General features: G+C 38.8%; 1 protein-coding gene across 2 annotated transcripts in view; it reads left to right on the forward strand.

Annotated features, from left to right (window-relative positions):
- Positions 1 to 25,286, forward strand: part of LOC105014997 (astrotactin-2) — a 410,989-nt gene that overhangs the window by 112,842 nt on the left and 272,861 nt on the right. For both annotated transcript variants that reach the window (XM_020053557.3, XM_034296748.1), the window contains exon 4: positions 19,380 to 19,532. In XM_020053557.3, the coding sequence (XP_019909116.1) occupies positions 19,380 to 19,532 (153 nt within the window). The remainder of the gene's footprint in view (positions 1 to 19,379; positions 19,533 to 25,286) is intronic.

A 25,286-nucleotide genomic window follows, 5' to 3' on the forward strand; every position in this document is an offset into this window, starting at 1 on the left:
TGGTTCGAAATTAAATTCTACCCACTCTGCAATTGGGACAATACCTCTGCCTCTCCCGAGTCTTATTTTTGGAGACTCAATGGAGCAACTTCACCAACAAGACATACAAAGTTTTCAAGAAACATTTTACAGAGCAACATGACCCACATTCACTTAGAAAAGGACTACAGGAAAATGCATTTCCATCAGGTTACCCAGTTCAAACTGTGGAGACAAGACAGATTGTAAGTAATTCACCATCGCCCCCCTTTAGCTGGTGTCCAAGCTTCTATTCGGTCAATTCATCAACTGTGTATTATGGTTACAACAAGTAAGGTTCTATCCCCTGAAATGTTTTCTTCCAGCTCATATTCAGAGTCAGACATAACAAGTATTAATTTGAAATTGTTATCATATATACACTTCAACTGTGAGTGACGAAATCTAATACAAAAATCTAGAAAATCACATTGTAAGATTTTTTTATAATTAATTTGCCTTTTATTGCATGACAAGTATTTGATCACCTACCAACCAGTAAGAATTTCGGCTCACACAGACCTGTTAGTTTTTCTTTAAGAAGCCCTCCTGTTCTCCACTCATAACCTGTATTAACTGCACCTGTTTGAACTTGTTACCTGTATAAAAGACACCTGTCCACACACTCAATCAAACAGATTCCAAGCTCTCCACAATGGCCAAGACCAGAGAGCTGTGTAAGGACATCAGGGATAGAATTGTAGACCTGCACGACGCTGAGATGGGCTACAGGACAATAGGCAAGCAGCTTGGTGAGAAGGCAACAACTGTTGGCGCAATTATTCGAAAATGGAAGAAGTTCAAGATAACGGTCAATCTCACCTAGTGCGGCATCAATGATCATGAGGAAGGTGAGGGATCAGCCCGGAACTACACGGCAGGACCTGGTCAATGACCTGAAGAGAACTGGGACCACAGTCTCAAAGAAAACTATTAGTCACACTCTACGCCGTCATGGATTAAAATCCTGCAGCGCACGCAAGGTCCCTCTGCTCAAGCCAGCGCATGTCCAAGCCCTTCTGAAGTTTGCCAATGACCATCTGGATGATCCAGAGGAGGAATGGGAGAAGGTATTGTGGTCTGATGAGACAAAAATAGAGCTTTTTGGTCTAAACTCCACTCGCCGTGTTTGGAGGAAGAAGAATGATGAGTACAACCATGAAGCATGGAGGTGGAAACATAATTCTTTGGGGATGCTTTTCTGCAAAGGGGACAGGACGACTGCACCGTATTGAGGGGAGGATGGATGGGGCCATGTATCGTGAGATCTTGGCCAACAACCTCAGTAAGAGCATTGAAGATGGGTCGTGGCTGGGTCTTCCAGCATGACAACGACCCCAAACACACAGCCAGGGCAACTAAGGCATATCAAGGTCCTGGAGTGGCCAAGCCAGTCTCCAGACTTGAACCCAATAGAAAATCTTTGGAGGGAGCTGAAAGTCTATATTGCCCAGCGACAGCCCCAAAACCTGAAGGATCTGGAGATGGTCTGTATGGAGGAGTGGGCCAAAATCCCTGCTGCAGTGTGTGTAAACCTGGTCAAGATCTACAGGAAACGTATGATCTCTGTAATTGCAAACAAAGGTTTCTGTACCAAATATTAAGTTCTGCTTTTCTGATGAATCAAATACATATATCATGCAATAAAATGCAAATTAATTACTTAAAAATCATACAATGTGATTTTCTGGATTTTTGTTTTAGATTCCGTCACTCACTTGATAAAAATTACAGACTTCTACATGCTTTGTAAGTGGGAAAACCTGCAAAATCAGCAGTGTATCAAATACTTGTTCTCCCCACTGTATGTCTAAGCCTTTATCCCATTAAATGGCAGCGGGAACATCAAACACTTAATATCATCTATGATGTCTGTTGCACAATACCCAACACTATTTTGTAGAGTGTATATTATTCCAATGTGTATTTTCATATATTTGTATGTCCATATTCTACTTTTGAAGTGTTGGTGCAATTTTCATCATGTCAATCAGTTCACTTTTGCGATTGACGTTGTTAGTCAGAAGACTTGTCCATTTACAGTCCATAATCCCTGTGAATTGGTGTGGGTGTGGAGTTAAATTTACAGTCCGGTTGTTAATGATAGTGATTTTAGATATTGAGTAACAGGTAGTATTCTATTCTATTAGCCAAAAGGATCATGTTGCAACGCAGAAGTGGCAGCACCGAGACACGTCAAGCTTAAACAGTAATACGGTTTCAGTTTCCATTTAATCAGTTTAAGCTTATAATCATAATCCCATTCACACAATTCCTGTGACAACCAAGTCTCTGCATATGTATGTCACAACCTAGATCGCAGACACCACTGGCCTGAATTTGAGTACATTTTGAAAATGGCACCAACTGCAGGTACATTACTCACATGCAATATCTCACACCACTTGTCTGATTTTCAATTTGTTTGGGTGAATTTTTCTTGCCAAAGAGATCTGTTATTTCAAAATTCAACTGATAATAAACTGATTATCCAATGATAATCATTAATTTTCCCTCTTGTATCAAACCCAAAAAATATATATGGTTTTACAGCCATGTGAATTCTTAGTGTCTGATCTATCTATCTATGAGTAGGATAAAGTTTTCAAGTATCTCAAATATGTATTTTGAGATTTTAGGATACATGTTGTAAAAGTGGGGCTGTCATGCCAAAACAGAATCTGAAAGTCCATCAAAAATGAAAAGTCCATGAAAACACCTGCTTCATTAGTCTGTAATCACTCCACAGGGAGAAAGGCTGGTAGTCTGATGATTTAGATGTCTCTCTAGTTCCATCCTCAAATTCTAGATTTTAATAAACAAGAAATCCCAGAAGAAGCAAATGAGAAGCAGTTTATTTAATATTTTTTTTGTAAAATGCTAAATAAATCTTCCTAAATGTTTCACTCTTAAAGGGGCATTATGTAAAATTGGTGTGTTGCAATTTGAGAAAATGTCCACATTAATCTCCAGCAATGAATTGTTAATATTTTCTCATAATAAATGATTTTAGGGGCATTAAAAAGCACATCCTAAAATGATGAATGTCTATTGGTGCAATGGAAAAATGTCACCCTTCCATTTTCTATTGTGGTCTCTATGACAGCCAGGTGTCCTCTAAACAAGCAAAGGCAAAATGGGGCAAGGGAAAAACCTAGTTTCCTGGTTGCTAAAAGTCTATACAGTTCACTCAATTTCTGTTCAAGTGAGAAAACAAACGCTGAGTAATGAATCAATGTTCAATTTAAATTGTTTTAAATAATTAAATATCCAAAAATATTACTTTTACAGCTTGTGTAAACTGTTTGACCAAAAGGGAAAGTGAGTGAAATTCAGCAGACATCCCCAAGGTTTGGAGCAAATTTAGCAAATCTCTTTTAAATTGGTAGTGACTCAAGGAACCATGGAGATCCTAAAGGAACCCCAGGAGTGCCTAACAAAAACAATTGCTAGTCATTGGTTCATATTAGTGTGGTCAAATGATTGAGATAATCAATCATGATTAATCGCATAATCTCTTTTAGTTAATCACAGTTATATAATTTGTTCTAATTTGGCCCTAAATACACCCTATTTTGTGACAAATATGTTTAAAATGCAGTGCTTTAGGTTAAAGGCATACTGTGTTTTATTGTAAATATGGACAGTGCTTGACATGGAATTAACAAAGTGCAAGAGCTGTCTTTTTCCAAGTCAGTCCATTAGACCAGGGTGTCACAGCCCTTAAATGTCAGTCCCCAACTTACCACTATTACTGTCAGTGTCTGTTCATAGCCCATGTAAATCTAAACAGAAGATCGCTGGTCTCTGAATTTCTCGTTGAAAGCCACCACTAATGTGCCATAAATGTATGGAAGTTTGTTCATTGAATGATTTCAGAGTATAAGGAATTAAATATATCTCTATTGCAGAACAAATGATACTGTTTCTCTGCAGTAGAACTCTTTTTGTAGCTTTTTACATTGTTACTTTTTATTTCTTGCTGGGTGAACTATGTTTGCTTTACAGTGTCTCAGTGTAAATTTGATTTGAAAGTTCTGTTTAAAGCAAAAATATTTCAGATAACCTCACTGAAAGACGGCCATTAAACTCTGTTCTGCAAGGAGGATTTTTTCTTGCCATCATTATCATCCACCTACAAAAAAGAGAATGGAGCTACTGTAGCTTAACATGTAAATCATATTTCCTTTTTTAAATTGGGTTTTGATAAGAAGGGGTGTGCTTCGATGTTACATTTTCCTTTTAGGTGATACGTTTATCTGATGAACTGAGAGCAGTTGTTTTTAATGATCTGAGAGCAGCAACAGATCATTTTGTACATTGTAGGTCTATGTACTGATACAAAGATTTCCATGGAGATTGAGTTTAAAGTGAAACAATCAGAATGACAAAATCTGATAGTTATCTTAACTGTATACATTGGTTGATACATTGAGGTAGTGAGATTTAATTTTCCACAGATGGAATTGACTGACCATAATTCTGGTTGGTTTAACTTGAAACTGTTTTGAACTGATGAGAATTATATTTTCAGTTTTTAGATGGATTAAGTCAGTTCTTTAGCTAGAACTTGTTTAATGCCTTACATATTAAGGCCAGGCTCCTCTTATCAAGGGTGACAGATAGTTCTCTCTTGTTAGGTTACCTCTAAAAGGTACATTCACAAAGTAGTAGTAATGTGTCCATAAAAGTTGGTTACATTAATGTAAATATATTTTCATTAGGGGTGAAATGGTACGACCCGATACGGATAAGCGGATGAAGAGGAGATGAGGTGAAATGGTACGCGTATTTGTATCGAACCGTTCGGTACAGATTCCATGGTGCATGTTATGAAACCATAACGGGGATTTCAAACGAGGTGGATGAAACTTCTACAACATCTAGACTCTGTTAGTTGATGATAGCCTATTTAAGTGGCAATACGAGTAACATGAGTATGTATTTATTGTTATACTTGGAAAATAGCAAATACTTTTTCTCGGGTAGAGATGATAATATTTTTTTCTTAACATGTTTGAAGTGGTCCTGTTTTGTTTAAGGCACTGCTATGTGACTTAATATAGATATAATGACTATTTTATTTAATGTTATATGGTAGGCACTGCTGTTTTTTGTTGTCCCTTTGTTTCCATATGCTCCTGGAAATACAAGCTACCCATGTTTATTATTATTAAAAATGTAAAATGTAAATACAAATGTGACAGAATTCCTGAACGGGATAGAATTCCTGAACGGGAATTTGCTTATCGCAAATTTAGAGTTTTGCTTTTTATTAAATTTTATAAAGGTTCAGATTCAGAGCTTTATAATGGTACACAAAACAATACTGTTTGATGAAGTTATGGGAAATATATGCTGCTTTAAAAGATAATAATCTGCTCTACTTAGTTCTGAAAAAAAAGCATTGAAAGATTCACACGTTCCAGGGAGCTGGTCTTTGTTTACGCCCATTCAACGTAATTCACATCCTCTTTGGCCTTAACCACACCCTGCTATTTAAGTATTCCGATGGGGACACTCTTATGCTAAACTGGTCTGGTTGGTCTCTAATAAACACATACTATATCAAACCAAATGTTAAAAAAAATCACATGGACTTGATACATCAGGTATAAACATTAAAGTAGCTTAGCAGCAGGCTTCATAATAAATAGTAGCAGCAGTGTAAGTGCAGATAGTTTGAGTGCAGGTGGACAGCCACTAAGCCATTATAAGGTTATATATTAGGCATAATACCACACACCTAGATGAATGACCGGTCTATCAGGTAGCTTATAAAACTCAGTTTTGACATGCTCAGTTTTGTGAATACTATGCAAACAATAGCTAAGCATAACCACACACAAGCTAGAAACCTGGAAATGTTAGCTAGCTGGTAAGTTAATGTTGTTGCTTAGCTAGTTAATGTTAACAGTAACGTCAGTTACTGTGCAAACATAATATCTAAGCATAACCACACACAAGCTAGAAACCAGGAAATGTTAGCTAGCTGGTAAGATAATGTTGTTACCTAGCTTGCTAACGTTAACAGTAACGTCAGTAGCTATAGCTAGATCATTTTACCTGAAAGTTTTGAACATGAACGTTCAGGATTTCCTTATGTAGTCCGATTCATCTTCTTAGTCATGGCATCATGTTATCCAGAAAGTAGTATCTCACTTCAGATTTGTAGCAAAATTCAGGGCAGCGATGTGATTCACAGCAGTAGCAATGCGATCACAGTTGTCAATTTTTGAAAATCCTGGGATCACACTGATTTACTGACCAAGAAGTTGCGTTGTTGACAAAAGCTGCTTACTGTTTCACCCCTAATTTTCATACATTCAAATACATAGACTGTGTAGTTGTACATGTACAATCATGGTAACTGTGGAAGTTGATGCATGGCTTTCATAACAGTGCAAGATTAGACTGTGACCTGCAACACCTATGCTGGCACAAAGCCAGGAGTAGACTCATGGCCACAGTAGAAGTTGATGAGTGACTTTCTGAGCAACATAAGATCAGACTGTGACCCATAAGGCTTCATCTGGCACAAAGCCAGGAGAAGAAACACATTTATATTTCACACCTGCCTGTGGCAAAATGCTATAGATAGTATATTTTTCTGCTCTGCAAACAGCATTGGCTGGAAATACAAAAACAGGCAATGGTTGCCAAAAGAAAATAGTTTGACTCTAAAGCTGGCACATTACATGCTCTCGAGAGGCAGGAAATGACAAATATGGTGCAACGCCTTATTTGTGTGTCCGTGGATTGGTATTTCCTAAACTACAGTCATTTCCTTGAATGTCAGTTTGTTTGAAACCTCTAACTGGAGAGTTGGAAACAAATTTGGTTACTCAGCCTTATTATATAGGTTTTTGGTTAGTTAGTATAGTAAAATAATGATTCAATATTAACTAGTTGAAAATAAATATGGACTGCAGCGTATGGTTTATGAACTGCATGTTTTATATATTTATCATGAAGGTTTAAAGGCAATATGTAGTCTTACCTGGCCTTATCCATATTGCCCAGGTACATCTTAGTTTTGGTAGCACCTAACAGTAATTGACATTTGTTGAATTTGTACCCCACACTTTGTTTTCCTTACTGTGGCGTGAACCGCACCTTCTCCCTTATCAATTTTGGGCCAACGCCCCAGGCAGAACCACCTGGCCCGGGCTGCAAAACTGGGCCCTTGAATGCAGCCCAGTTGATGTCAGTAAACGCAGCTCCAGATTATGTCAGTAAACGCAGCTCAGCTGCCACCTCTTCATGAAGCACACCTGCCCCAATCAGGCCTCGTCAGTGGGAGCTACAAGGGCTCCTAGGAAAGCAGCTCCAGGTAGCAGAAAGTGGAAGTTGAGGAGTGGTGTGCTGTTCCCCCACAACCAGGTCTTTGGCTCATTTCAGTTTTTTTTATTTCATCAACTTTTTGTTAATAAATGCCCTCCAGGGCGCAGAACACTGGCACTGTGTCCATTCCCTGTATCTCGACCGGTTACTTTACCTAATGTCATTTTGTAGCAAAGCCCTACATCTAAAATTGCCAGAAAGAGAAATGTTTTACTGGGCCATCTGCTCTACATACTATACATTGCCCTAGCTGCCTTGTGTTTTCATCCAGTCATGGAGGACAGTGACCACCATATCCACACTAAAGGAGTACTGCCATCATTTTCCTTCCTCTTTCTCATCTGTATGAACAGGCTTCTCATTGATCATATACTGAGAGAAGATACAGTAAGAGTGGAAGAACTAAAGTAAGCAAAGGAAAGAGGAGGAAAGCAGAGAGAGCTGGTTGTTTGATGCATGAAACCACTACTTGTATTCATACAGGGAAAACAAGCCGAGGCCATGGTCACTTTTACAGCCCTTTAATAGAGCAATTAGAAAATAGCAGAAACAAATTAAATGCAGAGAGACACTGAAAACAGAATGAAAAGAAAAAAGACAAATAATAAAAGCTAAATAAAAACATTTCCACCTATTATTAACAATGTATAAATGTATCAATCATTTGGGATACATTACAGGCATCACAGCTTCCCACTGACGTTTACTCTGCAGAGGGAGGGTTATGGTGTTCAAAGGCTGGTTTTAACATCTCTGTGTCCGTCGTATCACTAATACTTTCAGGTCTTGTTAACAAATGTGAAGAAAAAAATATCCACAGAATTTTTGAATTGGTGATGATTTGTTTGGAAGTTTTTGTAAGACAGGGTTATAGACAAAAATCAACCAGTGTCAAGCCTTTTTAAAAGTCAGGGAGTCTCAGCCAACTCGCACGTATAAGACATTTGTGTGTGCAGAATTCTGAACCAGTAATAAAATGCAACGCTTCATGAAAGACTGCATCCAAATGTTTCAGAACCAATGCATATATAACACATTGCTATAATGAAGCATTGACAAGAGTGCCCAGTACAATTTCCTTTCTATGTTCCGATGACAGACCTGATTTCTTTCTGTAAGGAAAAAAATATACTTTCTACTTACTTACCAACTCGGAAATATACACTACTGTTCAAAAGTTTGGGGTCATTAACAAATGTCCTTGTTTTCTATAAAAACATACAGGAAATGAGTTTGAATTGGAAGTATAGTATTGACAAGTTTACAGACTGAGACCAAGGTCTCTTTTACAGCTAGCCCTATGTATACATAAAAAAAAATATTAATGTAACACCCCTAAAAATACATATCGTTTAGATTTTACATACAAGTCATGTATATTCAGAGAATGCCCGATGCACCATTCTAGAAATGTACGTACATCAGATACCCTAACCCAGAGAAATAATTATTATGTTTTTCAAAAGAAAGAATCCACTATTTGCAGTAATTACTCTTAATACAACCATTTGCTGAGATAATCTGGAGAGATTTCACCCCATTTCAGTAGTTGGATTGACATACGGTCAAGCTGCTCCCACAACTGCTCAATGGGGTTGAGATCCGGTGACTGTGGTGGCTTCTTCCCAAAATACACTGCTCGAAAAAATGAAGGGGAAACGTAATCATCACAGTATAACTGTCAACTGAACTTGAGGGATTTCAATCTGTCCAGTTAGGAAGCATAAGCGAATGTGAATCAATGTAACCTGTTTTGGTACAAATGAAAGTGACAATAGGTGCACTGGAGAGGCAACCCCAAAAGGGGAATGGTTTTGCAGGTGGTGGCCATCGACAATTGCTCTCTTCTTATCCTTCCTGACTCATTCTTCTGTAGTTTAGCATTTTTCTAGTGTCCTTGTCACTACTGGTAGGATAACCAACTAGAGGATCTTTACAACCTTTCCCTGTCTTTGGCTATAGTCCCCTCCTGCTTCAAACAGACCACCATCGTCACTGTACTGAATGACCGCCGCCCTGTAGCACTGACTTCCACCATCATGAAGTGCTTCAAGCGGCTGTTCAGAACTCACATCTGCTTCACCCTTCCTGACACTTTGGACCTGTTTCAATTTGCGTACCGCCCCAATAGATCTACGGACGATGCCATCACCCTGACGACACACACCGCCCTCTCCCACCTGGAAAAAGGCAACACATATGCTGTTTGTGGACTACAGCTCTACATTCAACACTATTGTGCCACCAAGCTTGTTCCTAAGCTCAGGATCCTGGGACTTAACACCTCCCTTTGCATTTGGATCCTGGACTTCCTGATGGGCAGACCCCAAGTGGTGAGAATGGGCAACCTCACCTCCTCTGCACTGACCCTGAGCACTGGAGCCCCCCAGGCCTGCATATTCAGTCACCTCCTGTACTCCCTGTTCATGCATGACTGCGTGGCCACACACAGCTCCAACATTATCCTCAAATATGCGGTCGACACTACCATCCTGGGTCTCATCTCCAACAATGATGAGACTGCTTACAGAGAGGAGGTAAAGAACCTGACTATATGGTGCCAGGGGGGGCATGCCCTCATACACATCGATGGAGCTGAAGTGGAGAGAGTCTCCAAATTCAAGTTTCTCTGTGTGTTCATCAAAGATCCAGTCAAAGGTCCAGACAAGCGAACTCTGCAGGGAAAACTGCCCAAAAAACGACTATACTTCTTGAGGTGACCCAAGAAATGTGGCACGTCTGTAAAAACTCTCACCAACTTCTACAGGTGCACATATATCCTCTCAGACTGCATTACTGCCTGGTACAGCAGCTGATCCGCTGCAGACCGCAAGTCCTACCAGAGGGTGTCAAAGTTTGCGGAGCACATCATCGGCTGCCATCTTCCCTCCGTGCAAGGAATCTACCATACACAATGCCTGAGGAAAGCACATAACATCATGAAAGATCACAGCCATCCAAGCTATGGTCTGTTCATACTGCTGCCGTCTGGTAGACGCTACCGGAGCATCAGGCATGCACTTCCAGACTCACAAACAGTTTTTTTCCCTCAGGCCATAAGGCTCCTTAACCAGCAACACTGATCTATGATCATACTGATCACAAACAAACTTACCAGATGCTCTGATGTCCTTTCAGGTACATTTAATGGGCATTAGAATATTCCCTTGCATGTACCATTCATAAGAATATTATACTCATATGTATCTATAATATTCAATACTTCTACCGTATTGTTTATACTCTCCATCCTACCCTTTCGAAAAATGCTGCTATTTTACATTGTATATTACTGCCAGATTTGCCATATCTATAATGTCAATACCACTACCATTATTGCTGCTAGTTCACAGTACTATGTATGAACTGCTGCTAGTTTACATTGTTATGTATATTACTGCCATACTTGCCATATCTATAATGTTCAATAATACTACCCAGATGGCTGCTAGTGTACAGTGTTATGTATAGTGTTGCTTTCTTTTTTGTCTGGCTATATTTTTGCATATATATCCTTCTTCTTAACTGTCAATACGTAGTTGTTGCATGCCATTTCACAAGAATTTCATTGTGCAGGATGACGCTGTGTTGTTCAATGCATTTGATGAATAAAACTTGATACTGAAACTTGAAACTGAAACAACTGAATGGATCTCAATCAAATTGAAATGCTTGGGATAGACTTGAAGCAGGTCATGCATGCAAGAAAGCCGTCGTACATGACAGTTTAAGCCGTACTGTAAAGAAGAATGGGCACAATGCTCCTAATCGATGTATGACTGATAGTTACAAGAAATGGCTACATGAATTTATTCCAGCTCAAGGGGGCATCACCAGCTATTGAAGAGTGAAGGGTGTCCTTTCAAGTTCTCAGGTGTTGTGTTTACAACTTGTTGACTAAGATATTGTATTTACCAACTTTGTTTATGTAGTGTATAGTTTGACAAATAATAACCTTGTCCCCAGGCTATTGCACATAGTGCAAATAAGTCTGTTAAACCTTTCATCCGAACTTGCCCTTGTGGGAGGGTCTTTACTAATTAATGTTTTTTCATCATTTAGTTTCAGCAAATATTAAGGCCCAAGGCCGGGCTTCAAATGGAAGTAGGACAGGAACTGGGTACTCGCAAACTAATTTACCCACTTACTTATGACTTTGAAAGGAAAATGCCCTGCTTTCCAGCTACTTAGTAAGTAAATTACATATCTAAGCTAATGGCCTTACCAATGACTAGCCCCTTGAAAAAAGGGGAGATATGCATTGTGCTGGTTGAAGAAGCTATTCAGTTAGATGTTCGCTAACTACCTCAATTAAGATTGCTCACTTAAGCAACAATGTAATCTATTTAAATAATTGTAATAACACATATGAAAATAAATAACCAATATGAAACCAATATGAAAATAAATAAACCCTGGATCTTTTTATTGTTTGCCTTGATAGTAGATGACTAAACTTTTGTGTAGAGGCTAATTTAAACAGTGTCATACATTACCATGGAAAACTGGAAAAAATGAAGCCCGCTTTGGTTTATTTGGGTGTCCACATTTGTGTCCAAATGCTATAATTGTTTAACTGGTTTTGAAAGAAAAAACATACTATTTGTTTTTAAGACAACCATTTATAATAAACATACAATTAGTTTTTAAGACATATTTATATGTTATATTTTTGTTAGTTGTTAACCTAATAAGACTAGTTCCAGTTTTGTTTTCATTAATTCATTTCAGTTCACTACAATAATATATATACAAATTTTGTTTACTACTATATCCTTAATGTCCATCCAATCTGACAGAGCTTAATAGAATCTTCAAGACATAATTGGAGAAACTGCCTAAATCCAGGTGCAAGCTGGTGCAGACATGCAAAAAAATAAAATAAAAGTGACTGCTGCCAAAGGTTTGTCTACAATGTACAGAATATATGTTCTTAGTACTTACATACATGAGATATTTCAGTTTTTTTTTTATTGAAATGAATTCAAAAAATATTTTATGGCATATTGATGGCAAAAAATGAATGTAATAATTTATCAGTTAAATATGACAAAAGATGTGGACAAAGTTAAGGAGTCTGAATACTTCCCAAAGGCACTGTACAGTACCGTAATTTCCTGTTTATAAACCAGGGCATCTACACAGATTTTCTAAACATTTTTAACCACAGTGATTAAAACATAGGTGCGGCTAATACACAAGATTACATTTTAAAAACCATTTCCACTGACAAACATTTTCCCAGATAATTGTTAGATGTACTGTAGAGGTCTCATGTAGCAAATATGATACGATTAGCTTTACAGGGTATTCAAAAATATTTTATTTTCCAACAAATACATTTTGGTTGGGCCCTATGACAGATGTTTAATATTAACGTACAATGTATGTATGAGTCATAATTGACATTTAGCAAAAGCCTCGCCTATCTTAGTTTCATGATTCATGATTACCAATGGTGACAAAGTAACTTCGGCGATCCAGATAAGATCTGAACCAATTAAGGATTTTCCCAGAGAGTCCTACCCAATATTCCAGCTCTATCTAGAAGTTTTTTATGATCGACACTGTCAAATGCTGCACTGAGATCTAATAGAATCAGAACTGTTACTTTATCCGAATCAGTATTCAGCTGTATATCATTTAAAACTTTTATCAGGGCCGTTTCAATACTGTGGTGAGGTTGGAAGCCTGACTGAAAGACTGCTTGAGATCACAAAATTGATGAGTTGATTGAAGACAACCTTATCAATGATCTTGGCTATAACATTGATATTTGATACAGGTTTATAGTTATTCAGTATAAATGCATCCAGTGTTCTCTTTTTTAATAGGGGCATAATGGCAACTATTTTTAGAGACGTTGGAAAAATGCCTGATTGCGGAGAGGTATTAACTATTTGTTATAGAGTTAATATTTATTTTTTTAAGTCTGATGGCAGTGTGTAGAGACAACATGTGGAAGCTTAAGATGTCAAACTGTTTCTTGTATTAAATTGTGACATAATAACCAAGTTATGTCTTGGTGGTCGTCGGTACGGTACAATGTCATTGTTAGACTGTGTAGTTCTGATGGTCCGTCTAATACTTTACATTTTTTCATTAAAGAAACATGCAAATTCATTACATTTCACAGTGGACATGATTTCTGATGCTATCTGCTTTAGGGGGTTTGTAAGTTTGTCGACCATGGCAAATAGAGTGCGGGTATTGTTAATATTCTTGTTGATCAAGTATATCAACAAGGGTCATCAATATAGAGTAAGGCAAATGTTGGACCCCATTTTGTGTAAAACCATTGATTTTATTTTTGTTTCCCCATTATGCTTGGTTGCAGTGTAGACCGTACAATATTGAGTGTAGTGCACACAGTGTCATTTGCATGCCTTATTAGCACATGGGAGAGTAGCCACGTTTGGAAATCTGTTTTACCCATATTGACTGGGAAATATAAAAGAAAGGTAGTTGTGGAAAGTGAAACATGGGCCTGTGAATTGTTGAACTATTCTAGTTTAGGACCCTTTGGTAATACAATGCATTTTTCTATAAAAAATGCAAAATTGTCATGCGTATGCGGGAGTAACGAACCAGGCGCAGGAAGAAGGTAGTCAGTGTTGATCTCTTTAATTAAACAAAATATCAAGCACAACCAAATACCACAAGAATGGGCTGACTTAAGCAGCAAAACGAAAGGTATACAGCAGTTGTCTTGACACTTACGGCAACACACACGACACATTAAAAAACAACAACAATGATCCACAAATGCGGGGAGCTGAGGGGAAACATATAAACACATACTAATGAGCAGATAGGGACCTGGTGTGAATGATGATTAAAGACATGTGACACAAAAGTCCGGGATGTGTTCATGTGATGATTGGAACTGAAGGTGCACGGAACGGTGGCGCTGCTGCTCACCTTATCGTGACAAAAATGAACCGTAAACCAGCCAGTATCACATTTTGCCGCTAGGTTTTATGGGGATTATGACGCGTTTACTATTTCAGTCTATACACACAAAGCTATACAAATAATGGTTAGGTTTACATGGTGCAGGTTAAAACTGAGAATTATGGTGTGTGCTTATTTCTTACATCTGCGCCATCTTATCAATGATTTCAAACTTTCCTGACATGGGTTGTTAAACTGCAGTTCACATTTTGTAGACAGTGGTAAAAGACAAAAAAAATAAAAGTGATTGCATTAAAATGTAGTGTTGGTATTTGGTTAAGAATGTAAAACATTTTTCTACACTGAAGGGCACAAGCAAACATGGCAAAAGTATGTTGTTCTGTTCCTGAGTAAATCAGTTATTTGTAATTTCTCCTAGGTTGTTGCCTGTAACTGGTCGTATTTTTCTAACATTGTGAAGTATTAAATAAATCAAAACTTCTTCAAATGGAAATACAATAGAACAGTTTCATTTTTAATACTCAATTCGCAGCATGATCTTTTTTGTGGAATGCATATCTTATACCCCTTAAGGAAAGACTTTTGTATAAATTGTCATGTAATTTTTGTGCTGAAAGATTGCTAGCTTTGTGTTTGAGAATTACTAGAAACTTGTTCTGTCTGTTGCATCTCCACCTCCATGATGTAACAAAAAGAACACCCAAGGGCCATGCAATATGTCTGGGGCCTAGTTAACCTCCTTCCAACTTGCAGCAAAGTAGACTGTTACTCCTCAGTCACGGTAAGATAGGGCTTAAGTGAGTGCCACCCTGCAGGCCGACTTGCCCTGTCGGTTTGTTTGCTGGTCTAAGGCCTGTAGATTAGCCTTGTGCACCTTTAAAGACCCAATGGGGAATACTCAGTGAATTTACTTTCTTAGCACAGCACGCTCTCTACCTGGCTAGTGCCCTGTGCAACGTCTTGTTGTCATTAAATGAGCAGGCAGGGTACCACTATTAAATGGTTGCGTCCAATCAACAAAAATTATATTATTATAATTTTTTGCCAGGATACCATTTACAATCTATTGCAAACTGAGCGAGAATGATAGCCACAAGCTCAGCTCAGTAAAGTGCAGAAAAAGCATTGCTTGCACACCAGAGGCACAAAAAGAGCTAGAAAGACAAAATTTGTTCAAGATTAGATTATCAAAGAAACATTCAAGGTAACCCAATAACTGTTACCATTGTATATTTTGCCATTTCTTTGAAAGATAGATGTTGATGAATTTTCTCTAACTGCATTAAAAAGCTTGTATACAATAGGAAAGTCAGTTTTCAGTGATATTGCTCCGATCACATCCCCACAAAACTTTATCTATTGTGACCTTATCACATTTTATACTCCTATTGCATTTTCACATTCTTCAACGTTTTGACTTCTAAGGGCTTGTGTCACTTTCTGCTCAATACCTTATTTGTTATGCGTTTGGATATGGGTTTTATGCGTATGTGCTAAAGTATCTATCCTGAAACATAATTTGGCTTGTCTACAGTACATGTATCATGGCATTCAGGCAAATACTTAGATTCTGTGTGTGTGTACATGGAGATGCATGTGAATGTTTGTGTGTGAGTGACTGACTGTGTGCATGCATGTGCATGCTTCAATGCCTTTCAAATATCTTGAAAGTCTCTGGTAGCACATGAGTGAGCCCAGGATTAAGGGCTTTCATGTCTTGTTCCAGCCACAGGACTGTCTCTGACCAAAAAGCAGTAGCATCGCTTGGACTGGACTTCACCTCCCAGTCTTGAAAGCCTAGGTCTTTTGAACCAATTCCAAATTAAGATTTGTAATTTATTTTGGTGTAATGAGTTTGTATAACTGCATGCATAACTGCATGAAGAGGGCTTGTAGACTGTTGCAAGAAGTTGGCAGGTTTTGCAAGCTGATACTGGTGTTAAAAAAATTCTATTCAATTTCACAGCCCTCTCTTTGTTAAAATTTAGCAAATCAAGGTTGTGTACTGTAATTTTTGTATATATTTTTGTATTTATACATATTATATAAAAAATCAAGTGACCACTGCACCTTTTAAAAAATGTATCGCCGTTTTACTTCTCATACCAGAATCTCGGACAAAGGTAAGCATGTGAGCACCATAGTACTACAAGTGAGGAAACATAATATCATATCAAATGCTTGCCTTAAATCAGTTTGTGGTATTTCTACTTTTATTCTTTTCTTATTTTACCTTTATATTCTAGGACCCCATCTACAGTCTGCATTGCAGTTTTTGCATTGCCTTAACATCCCCACCAAAGTGATGTATGATAATAATTCATTGATTTGAGCCCACCCTAGAATGACAGAATGAGAAAGAGTGAGCTTGGGAGATTGAGAAATTACCCTGTCTGTAGAGTGGTCTACACAGCTGTAAGCTGAGCCATATATATCTCTGAACTCCCCTTTCACTCAATTTGCGTCGCTCTGCTCCTGCACACACTGCACTTTAAGTAAATAGCCCTTGTCCAGATGTATCATTGCTCCTCTGAGAGACTCCCAGGTCTACATATCTCACTTTAATTGAACTGTTGATGCATTGGGTGCCATTGGCGAACAGCACTCTGGTAATGGAGGCGCTAGATAAATAGTTTGTTTTTATAGTTTTTTTTTTAAATTGCAGAGGAAACAACTGAATTAATATTCTCTCATCTTTTGTCTCAGTGGCCAAATGGGACAAAACATGTTTTAGATGGATCATATTCTCAAGGGGGTTTGGTGATTTTCTCCAAAATAGAATTTCCATCTCCAATTGATTTTCAAAAGGGGGCTATGCAAACCATACCATTATGCATTGCAATGTGGAGCACTATGTTGGTAAATGTCCTGCAAATAAATGCACAATAGTCATAATACATTACAATTTAAGGCCAGTTCAGTAGTGACATAGTCTGAAATAGTGCAAAGTATACTTTTTTACAAATTGGAGTTTAGATAAGAATGTTGTGAGTTATTTTTACAATCTCATTTCAAAAGATTTTGTGTAAAAAGTTGTGTACAATGTAAAGAAAAACAGAATGCAATTATGTGCAAATAATTTAAACCCTACATTCAATATAAAATAGTGAAAGACAACATGTCAAATGTTGATACTGACACATATTATTGTTTCTTGAAAAATACATGCCCACTTTGAATATGATGCCAGCAACACATTTCAAAAAAGTTGTGACAGAGGCATTTTTACTATACTATATTGCATCACCTCTTCTTTTAACAATACTCCTTAAGCGTTTGGGAATTGAGGAGAACAAATGCTTTAGTTTTGAAAGTGAAAGTGTTTACCCATTCTTGCTTTATTTTGGTTTAATCTGCTCAACAATTTGGGGTTGGCCTTGCTAATTTCAGCAAGACAATGCCAGATGACATTCTGCATTTATTATAATAGCATGGCTCCATAGTAAAAGAGTCTGGGTGCTAAACTGGCCTGCCTGCCGTCCAGACCTGTCACCCATTGAAAACATTTCGCAAAGGAGACCCTGAACTGACTTGTATTATTCCAAAAACAATAAAAAATGTCAACATCTGATATGTTGTTTTTGTACAATTTTCAATTAAATATAGAGATAAATGAATTGTTTTTATTTACATTTTACCCAACGTCCCAACTGTTTGGAAACATGGTTGTCTATTTTATACTAAAATAATGACCATCTCTCTAGGGTTCACATACTTTCAAGCAGCACTGTATATTCACTGAAAAATTATAATTAAGGAATGGATAAATATTTGCTATTGGAGCTGACTTGACTTCGTATTTACCTACTCAGAAGGTTTCCTACAGTCACCTGCATGTCTGACCTTAATAATAACCCAAGGTTGTGCAACAGTATTCTACTGTAATCATATTGTAAAATCCTATTCTGCTATTCTGTTGTCTTGTTTACATAATTTCTCATATTATGGCAACTTCGTTAAGAATGTATATTGCCAATGCTACAGCTTTTTTTAAAACAAGATTGACCGCAATAGTGATAGGTCTTTCATGAACAAACAAAATCTGTTTTTGATTAATGGTTGGAACTAAATAACATCTGTAGAATAGCCCGTAGTTGCATTTTGACTGAAACTGGTTGTGACATTACCCAGATATTTTAATAAATCCTGGGAAACAGGGAAACTGTTGTTTATCGGTCTATTGCTTGGATGTCAATGTATTTGTTCTATAAATGTTACTCACTAATAACGCCTAGTAACAACAGAGTTTGATTCAAATAATTTCTTGGAAATTACAGTATATATATTAACAGGTGAGTCATTGTTGAGTCCAACCCCCAAATAGCTGGCTTCTTTTCTTCTTCTGATAGCGTACTTGACACACCTTTAACATCAAATGGGCCCAGCTCTCAACCAGTAAGTACATTTTTTGGAATCTGGTCCACTATATTGTTTTGCTAGGGTAACAAGCCAGCTAGAATTATTACTTGGCTGGCCAACATAACCTTTATACTTATTTTGGTCGGGGGTCGGTCATTGGCTATTTCCAAAATGTTGATTTAGGCCATAATTCACAATTGCAGCAGTAAATTAGCAAGGTAGCCATGTTGTCAGTCACTGGCTTAGTCATGCAATATTAATGTAAAAGGCTTAGTTAACAGGTTAGTTTTATAAAAATATTGAAAACTGATTCCAGAAAATAAATGTATGTAGTATCTTGTATGTTTGTTAAACATGTATTTGAAATAAGTAACATAAAATAATTCTCCCACTGATATCTTCTAGCATTGACTATGCCGATAGTTTAAGATGAATGCTCTAAATTGTAGTTCACTCTCGAGCATCTGCTAAATGATTAAATTGTAAGTGTAAAATAAATCTGTTTCGGTTCTCTTCAAGACACAACATCACAACTATTCTCTCACCCCAAAAAAGTGAACTGCAACTTTGCACCGGGACATTTGATGTGCGTACTACAGAAATCCATGTTACTGGTTAAATGAAATGCTACCAACAATTTAAACGTCCTTGTCTAAATGTACTGCTGTTTATCAAAATTTGCTACTTCCAAGTGTGAATCCTTAAAAAAATATATATATATTTTCTTTCATTGTCTCCCACAGACCTTGACCCAAAGCAGGAGACGGTGGAGGCATTGATGCAGCGTTTCAAGGATGGTTTCCGTACTAACACTACAATGGAGATTGCTCACTACGAACATAACATCATACACAGCTCCTCCACAGGACGCAAGAGAGTCCCAAGCCACACCAGAGGTATGAATAGCTCATTAGTCAACATTGACATTTACGTCAGTTAGGTCCGGAAATAATTGGACATTGACAATTATTTGTCTGTTTACCAAAATATATTCAAGTTACAGTTAAATAATGAATATGGGCTTAAAGTGCAGTCTCTCAGCTTTAATATGAGGGTATTCACATCCATATTGGAGGACGGGTTTAGGAAATACCCCTCTTTTTCAAGGGACCAAAAGAAATTGGACAATTGACTCAAAAGCTGTTTAATGGACAGTTGTGGGCTTCGTTACTTCAATTAAGCAGGTGAAAAGGTCTGGAGTTGATTCCAGGTGTGGCATTCGCATATGGAAAGCAACCCAGGAAAAGAAGTGGAATACTTTTTTTAAGGCAAAGAAGTGGAATATTCTGCAACAGCCGAGTCATTGACATGATCTCAAACCAATCAAGCATGCAATTCACTTGCTGAAGACAAAACTTAAGGCAGAAAGACCCACAAACAAACAACAACTGAAGACAGCTGCAGTAAAGGCCTGGCAAAGCATCACAAAGGACGAAACCCAGCATTTGGTGATATTCATGCGTTCCAGACATCAAGCAGTCATTGCCTGCACAGGATTCTCACAGTATTAAAAAGATATATATTTTTTTTTATTTATGATTTTGTTAATTTGTCTAATAACATTGCAGTCCCTGAAATAAGGGGACTGTGTATGAAAATAGTTGCAATTCCTAAGCCTTTCATGTTTTATTTTTCTTAAACCACTTGAATTAAAGCTAAAAGTGTGCACTTCAAATGCATCTTGGGTGTTTCATATCAATCCATTGTGGTGGCATACAGAGACAAACAGAGACAAAATTGTGTCAGTGTCCAAATATTTCCAACTGTATATATTCAGTAGGAAATTGTATTAATTGCTAAATCATGTTCAAATGCAAGCACAACGTTGTACGATACATATACAGTAAAAACAGGACCCTGAGGATCCTTTTTCTTGTTGTTTTTATAGTATAATGCATCACTGCATCTACTTTCTGGAGACTTGCAGCGACTCAATTCAATTCCTAGATGTAGAAGATACAATGACCTCAGTCCTTTACAAACCATACATTCAGATGTTAGTTGGTGCTGTGTTCTAAAATCTGTTTCATCATATATTTACATTAATGTTGTAGTAATTTAGCTAAATATTTATAATAAAATCCATCCATGTCATGGATGTTACCCACTACTGAAAAATGTTGTTGAAATTAAACATTAACCTTGTACAGCTTACCCCATGCCCTTGACTACATACCTTATCACCCCCTGACACTGCCTCCTTTATATGCAAAGCAGTTTACTCTAATGTAACATAATACACAGATCCAAGTTATGAGAAACTGTAGCAGCCTATTATCAACCTCAAAGTCCTGGCATGTTTTAGTAAAAAGTTAAGCTTTAACTAATTGAATTAGCAAAATTATAGCAATACTTCAAGCAAAGAACAATATACACTGGGTAGCGTAAAACATTCAATTACAAGCAATTAATGTAGATTTCAAAGTTTGAAAAAATTTACGCTACCCTATCATCGCCACTCCAAGTGCACCTGTGGTGGTTTTACATTTTTGAATACCTGACGCACTTCTGTTACAACTTTGTTTCAAATTATAGCAATACTTGTTGGCATTCAAACCAAATCTGACCTTCTAATGCACTAGCACTTTGGTCAACCAGCTTACACAACTTTTTTTTTGTATATTTCAAAAATATGAAAAAGTTATTTAGATAGCAGTGATTCCCTATACTTTTCAGTGCTAGTTTTCTCACTTAAACTGAAAATTGTTATAAGAGTTATAGCAAACCAGGAAATTACCAAGGCATTTTGCTTGCCCCATCAGCCATTGTTCTTCTGTGGGCTATAGGAGAGATAAATGTGTCTCTTAATGATAAAGGAGCTGCTTTTCCATTTGACAACAGAAGCTGTTCTGAATTCTGGTGACTAATAGAAATTCTGCATATAGGATACCCTTTTTTTATGCACATAAAAAAGTTTGGCAAATAAATGTGAAACTATCATTCCACTGCAGATATACAGTGTATTTAAAACCTACATTTTCTGAATTCACCCCATTGAAAATGTAGGTTTTTGCTGATATACAGGCTAAAACAAAACAAATCTTTAAAAGGCTCTTGTAATCAAAGTATGAATGATCATGCAAAAAAACTTTCTTTTATTTAAGGATAGTGTTCATATGAAGCCATTTATCATCACATAGTTAAATCATGAAGAAAACAGAAATCACCCAAATGGCCCTGATCAAAAGTGTACATACCCTTGAATGTTTGGCCTTGTTACCAACACACAAGGTGACACAAATGGCAATTAAAAGTGAATTTCCCATACCTGTGGCTTTTTAAATTGCAATTAGTGTATAAATAGTCAATGAGTTTGTTAGTTCTCACATGGATGCACTGAGCAGGCTAAATAAAGAGCCATGGGCAGCAGATAAGAACTGTCAAAAGACCTGCGTAACAAGGTACAGTAATGAAACTTTATAAAGATGGAAATGGATATAAAAAGATAGGTTAATTTATTTTTTAAATAAAGGATATAAAAAGATATCCAAATGCCAGTCAATACTGTTCAATAACTTATTAAGAAGTGGAAAATTCAGGGATCTCTTTATACCAAGGTCAGGTAGACCAAGAAAGAATTCTGCCAAAACTGCCAGAAAAATTGTTGGGGATACAAAGAAAAACCCACAGGTAACCTAAGGAGAAATCCTTTACTGTGCCTATGCCACAAAAAAGCCTGGTTCAATGTGAACGACAACACCTTGACATGCCTCACAGCCTCTGGCACACTATAATTTGGAGTGACGAGACCAAAATAGAGCTTTATGGTCACAACCATAAGTGCTATGTTTGGAGAGGGGTCAACAAGGTCTATAGTGAACAGAATATCATCCCTGCTGTGAAAAATGGTGGTGGCTCACCAATGTTTTTTTTGGGGGGGGGTGTGAGCTCTAAAGGCACGGGGAATCTTGTGAAAATTTATGGCAAGATGAATGGAGTACATTATCAGAAAATACTGGCAGACAATTTGCATTCTTCTGCACGAATGCTGCGCATGGGATGCTCTTGAACATTCCAGCATGACAATGACCCTCCAGTTGTTACAGCAGGAAAAGGTGAAGGTTCTGGAGTGGCCATCACAATCTCCTGACCTTAATATCATCGAGCCACTCTGGGGAGATCTCAAACGTGCGCTTCATGCAAGATGACCAAAGACTTTGCATAACCTGGAGGAATTTTGCCAAGACGAATGGACAGCTATACCACCTGCAGGAATTTGGGGCGTCATAGACAACTATTACAAAAGACTACACGCTGTCATTGATGCTAAAGGGGGCAATCCACATTATTAAGAACTAGGGTATGCAGACTTTTAAACACAGGTCAGTTAATTTTTTTCTTTGTTGCCATGTTTTGTATTATGATTGTGCCATTCTGTTACGACGTTGAAGTTGAATGTGAATCCCATAAGAAATAAAAGACGTGTTTTGACAGCTCACTCATGTTTTCTTACATTTTTTTACATATATTACCAATTCTCCAAGGGTATGCAAACATTTGAGCACAACTGTATATCTAGGCCAAAAATGTCAATGCCTTTACAATGGCACACAGATACAATCCCCATTATGAAGGGCATGCACACATAGGCAATCAAGTAATTGACCTTTTTCACTTAGGTATTTTTGTTTGAGATATATAGATAGGTCCGGAAATATTTGGACCCTGACACAATTTTCATAGTTATGGCTCTGTATGCCACCAAATTGGATTTTAAATGAAACAACAGATATGCAACTGAAGTGCAGACTTTCAGCTTTAATTCAAGGGGTTTAACAAAAATATCATATGAAAGGTTTAGGCATTGCAACCATTTTCATACACAGACCCCTTATTTCAGGGGCTCAAATGTAATTGGACAAATTACCATACCATACCATCTTCTTCCGCTTATCCGGGGCCGGGTCGCGGGGGCAGCAGTCTAAGCAGGGATGCCCAGACTTCCCTCTCCCCAGACACTTCCTCCAGCTCTTCCGGGGGGGGACCGAGGCGTTCCCAGGCCAGCCGGGAGACATAGTCCCTCCAGCGTGTCCTAGGTCTTCCCCGGGGTCTCCTCCCGGTGGGACGGGACCGGAACACCTTCCCAGGAAGGTGTTCCGGAGGCATCCGAAAAAGATGCCCAAGCCACCTCAGCTGACCCCTCTCGATGTGGAGGAGCAGCGGCTCTACTCTGAGCTCCTCCCGGGTGACCGAGCTTCTCACCCTATCTCTAAGGGATCGCCCGTCCACCCTGCGGAGAAAGCTCATTTCGGCCGCCTGTATCCGGGATCTTGTCCTTTCGGTCATGACCCAAAGCTCATGACCATAGGTGAGAGTAGGAACGTAGATTGACTGGTAAATCGAGAGCTTCGCCTTGCGGCTCAGCTCTTTCTTCACCACGACAGACCGATACATCGACTGCATTACTGCAGATGCTGCACCGATCCGTCTGTCAATCTCCCGTTCCATCCTTCCCTCACTCGTGAACAAAACCCCTAGATACTTAAACTCCTCCACTTGAGGCAGGCACTCTCCACCAACCTGAAGTGGGCAAGCCACCCTTTTCCGACTGAGGACCATGGCCTCGGATTTGGAGGTACTGATTTTCATCCCCACCGCTTCACACTCGGCTGCAAACCGTCCCAGCGCATGCTGAAGGTCCTGGTTAGAAGGGGCCAACACGACAACATCATCTGCAAAGAGCAGAGACGAAATTGTGTGGTCCCCAAACCTGACACCCTCCGGCCCCTGGCTGCGCCTAGAAATTCTGTCCATAAAAATTACGAACAGAACCGGTGACAAAGGGCAGCCCTGCCGGAGTCCAACATGCACTGGGAACAAGTCTGACTTACTGCCGGCGATGCGGACCAAGCTCCTGCTTCGGTTGTACAGGGACCTGACAGCCCTTAGCAAAGGACCCAGGACCCCATATTCCCCAAGCACCCTCCACAAGATGCCGCGAGGGACACAGTCGAATGCCTTCTCCAAATCCACAAAACACATGTGGATTGGTTGGGCAAACTCCCATGAACCCTCCAACACCCCGTAGAGGGTATAGAGCTGGTCCAGTGTTCCACGGCCCGGACGAAAACCACACTGTTCCTCCTGAATCCGAGGTTCTACTATCGGCCGTATTCTCCTCTCCAGAACCCTGGCATAGACTTTCCCGGGGAGGCTGAGAAGTGTGATCCCCCTATAGTTGGAACACACCCTCCGGTACCCCTTCTTAAAAAGAGGGACCACCACCCCGGTCTGCCATCCCAGAGGCACTGTCCCCGACCGCCACGCGATGTTGCACAGGCGTGTCAACCAAGACAGCCCCACAACATCCAGAGACTTGAGGTACTCAGGGCGGATCTCATCCACCCCCGGTGCCTTGCCACCGAGGAGTTTCTTGACCACCTCAGTGACTTCAGCCCGGGTGATGGATGAGTCCACCTCTGAGCCCTCATCCTCTGCTTCCTCAATGGAAGAAGTGACAGCGGGATTGAGGAGATCCTCGAAGTATTCCTTCCACCGCCCGACGACATCCTCAGTTGAGGTCAACAGCTGCCCACCTGTACTGTAAACAGCGTTGGTAGGGCACTGTTTCCCTCTCCTGAGGCGCCGGATGGTTTGCCAGAATCTCTTCGAGGCCAGCCGATAGTCCTTCTCCATGGCCTCACCGAACT

This window comes from Esox lucius, chromosome 14, assembly GCF_011004845.1.
Source record: "Esox lucius isolate fEsoLuc1 chromosome 14, fEsoLuc1.pri, whole genome shotgun sequence".
Taxonomy (NCBI): domain Eukaryota; kingdom Metazoa; phylum Chordata; class Actinopteri; order Esociformes; family Esocidae; genus Esox; species Esox lucius.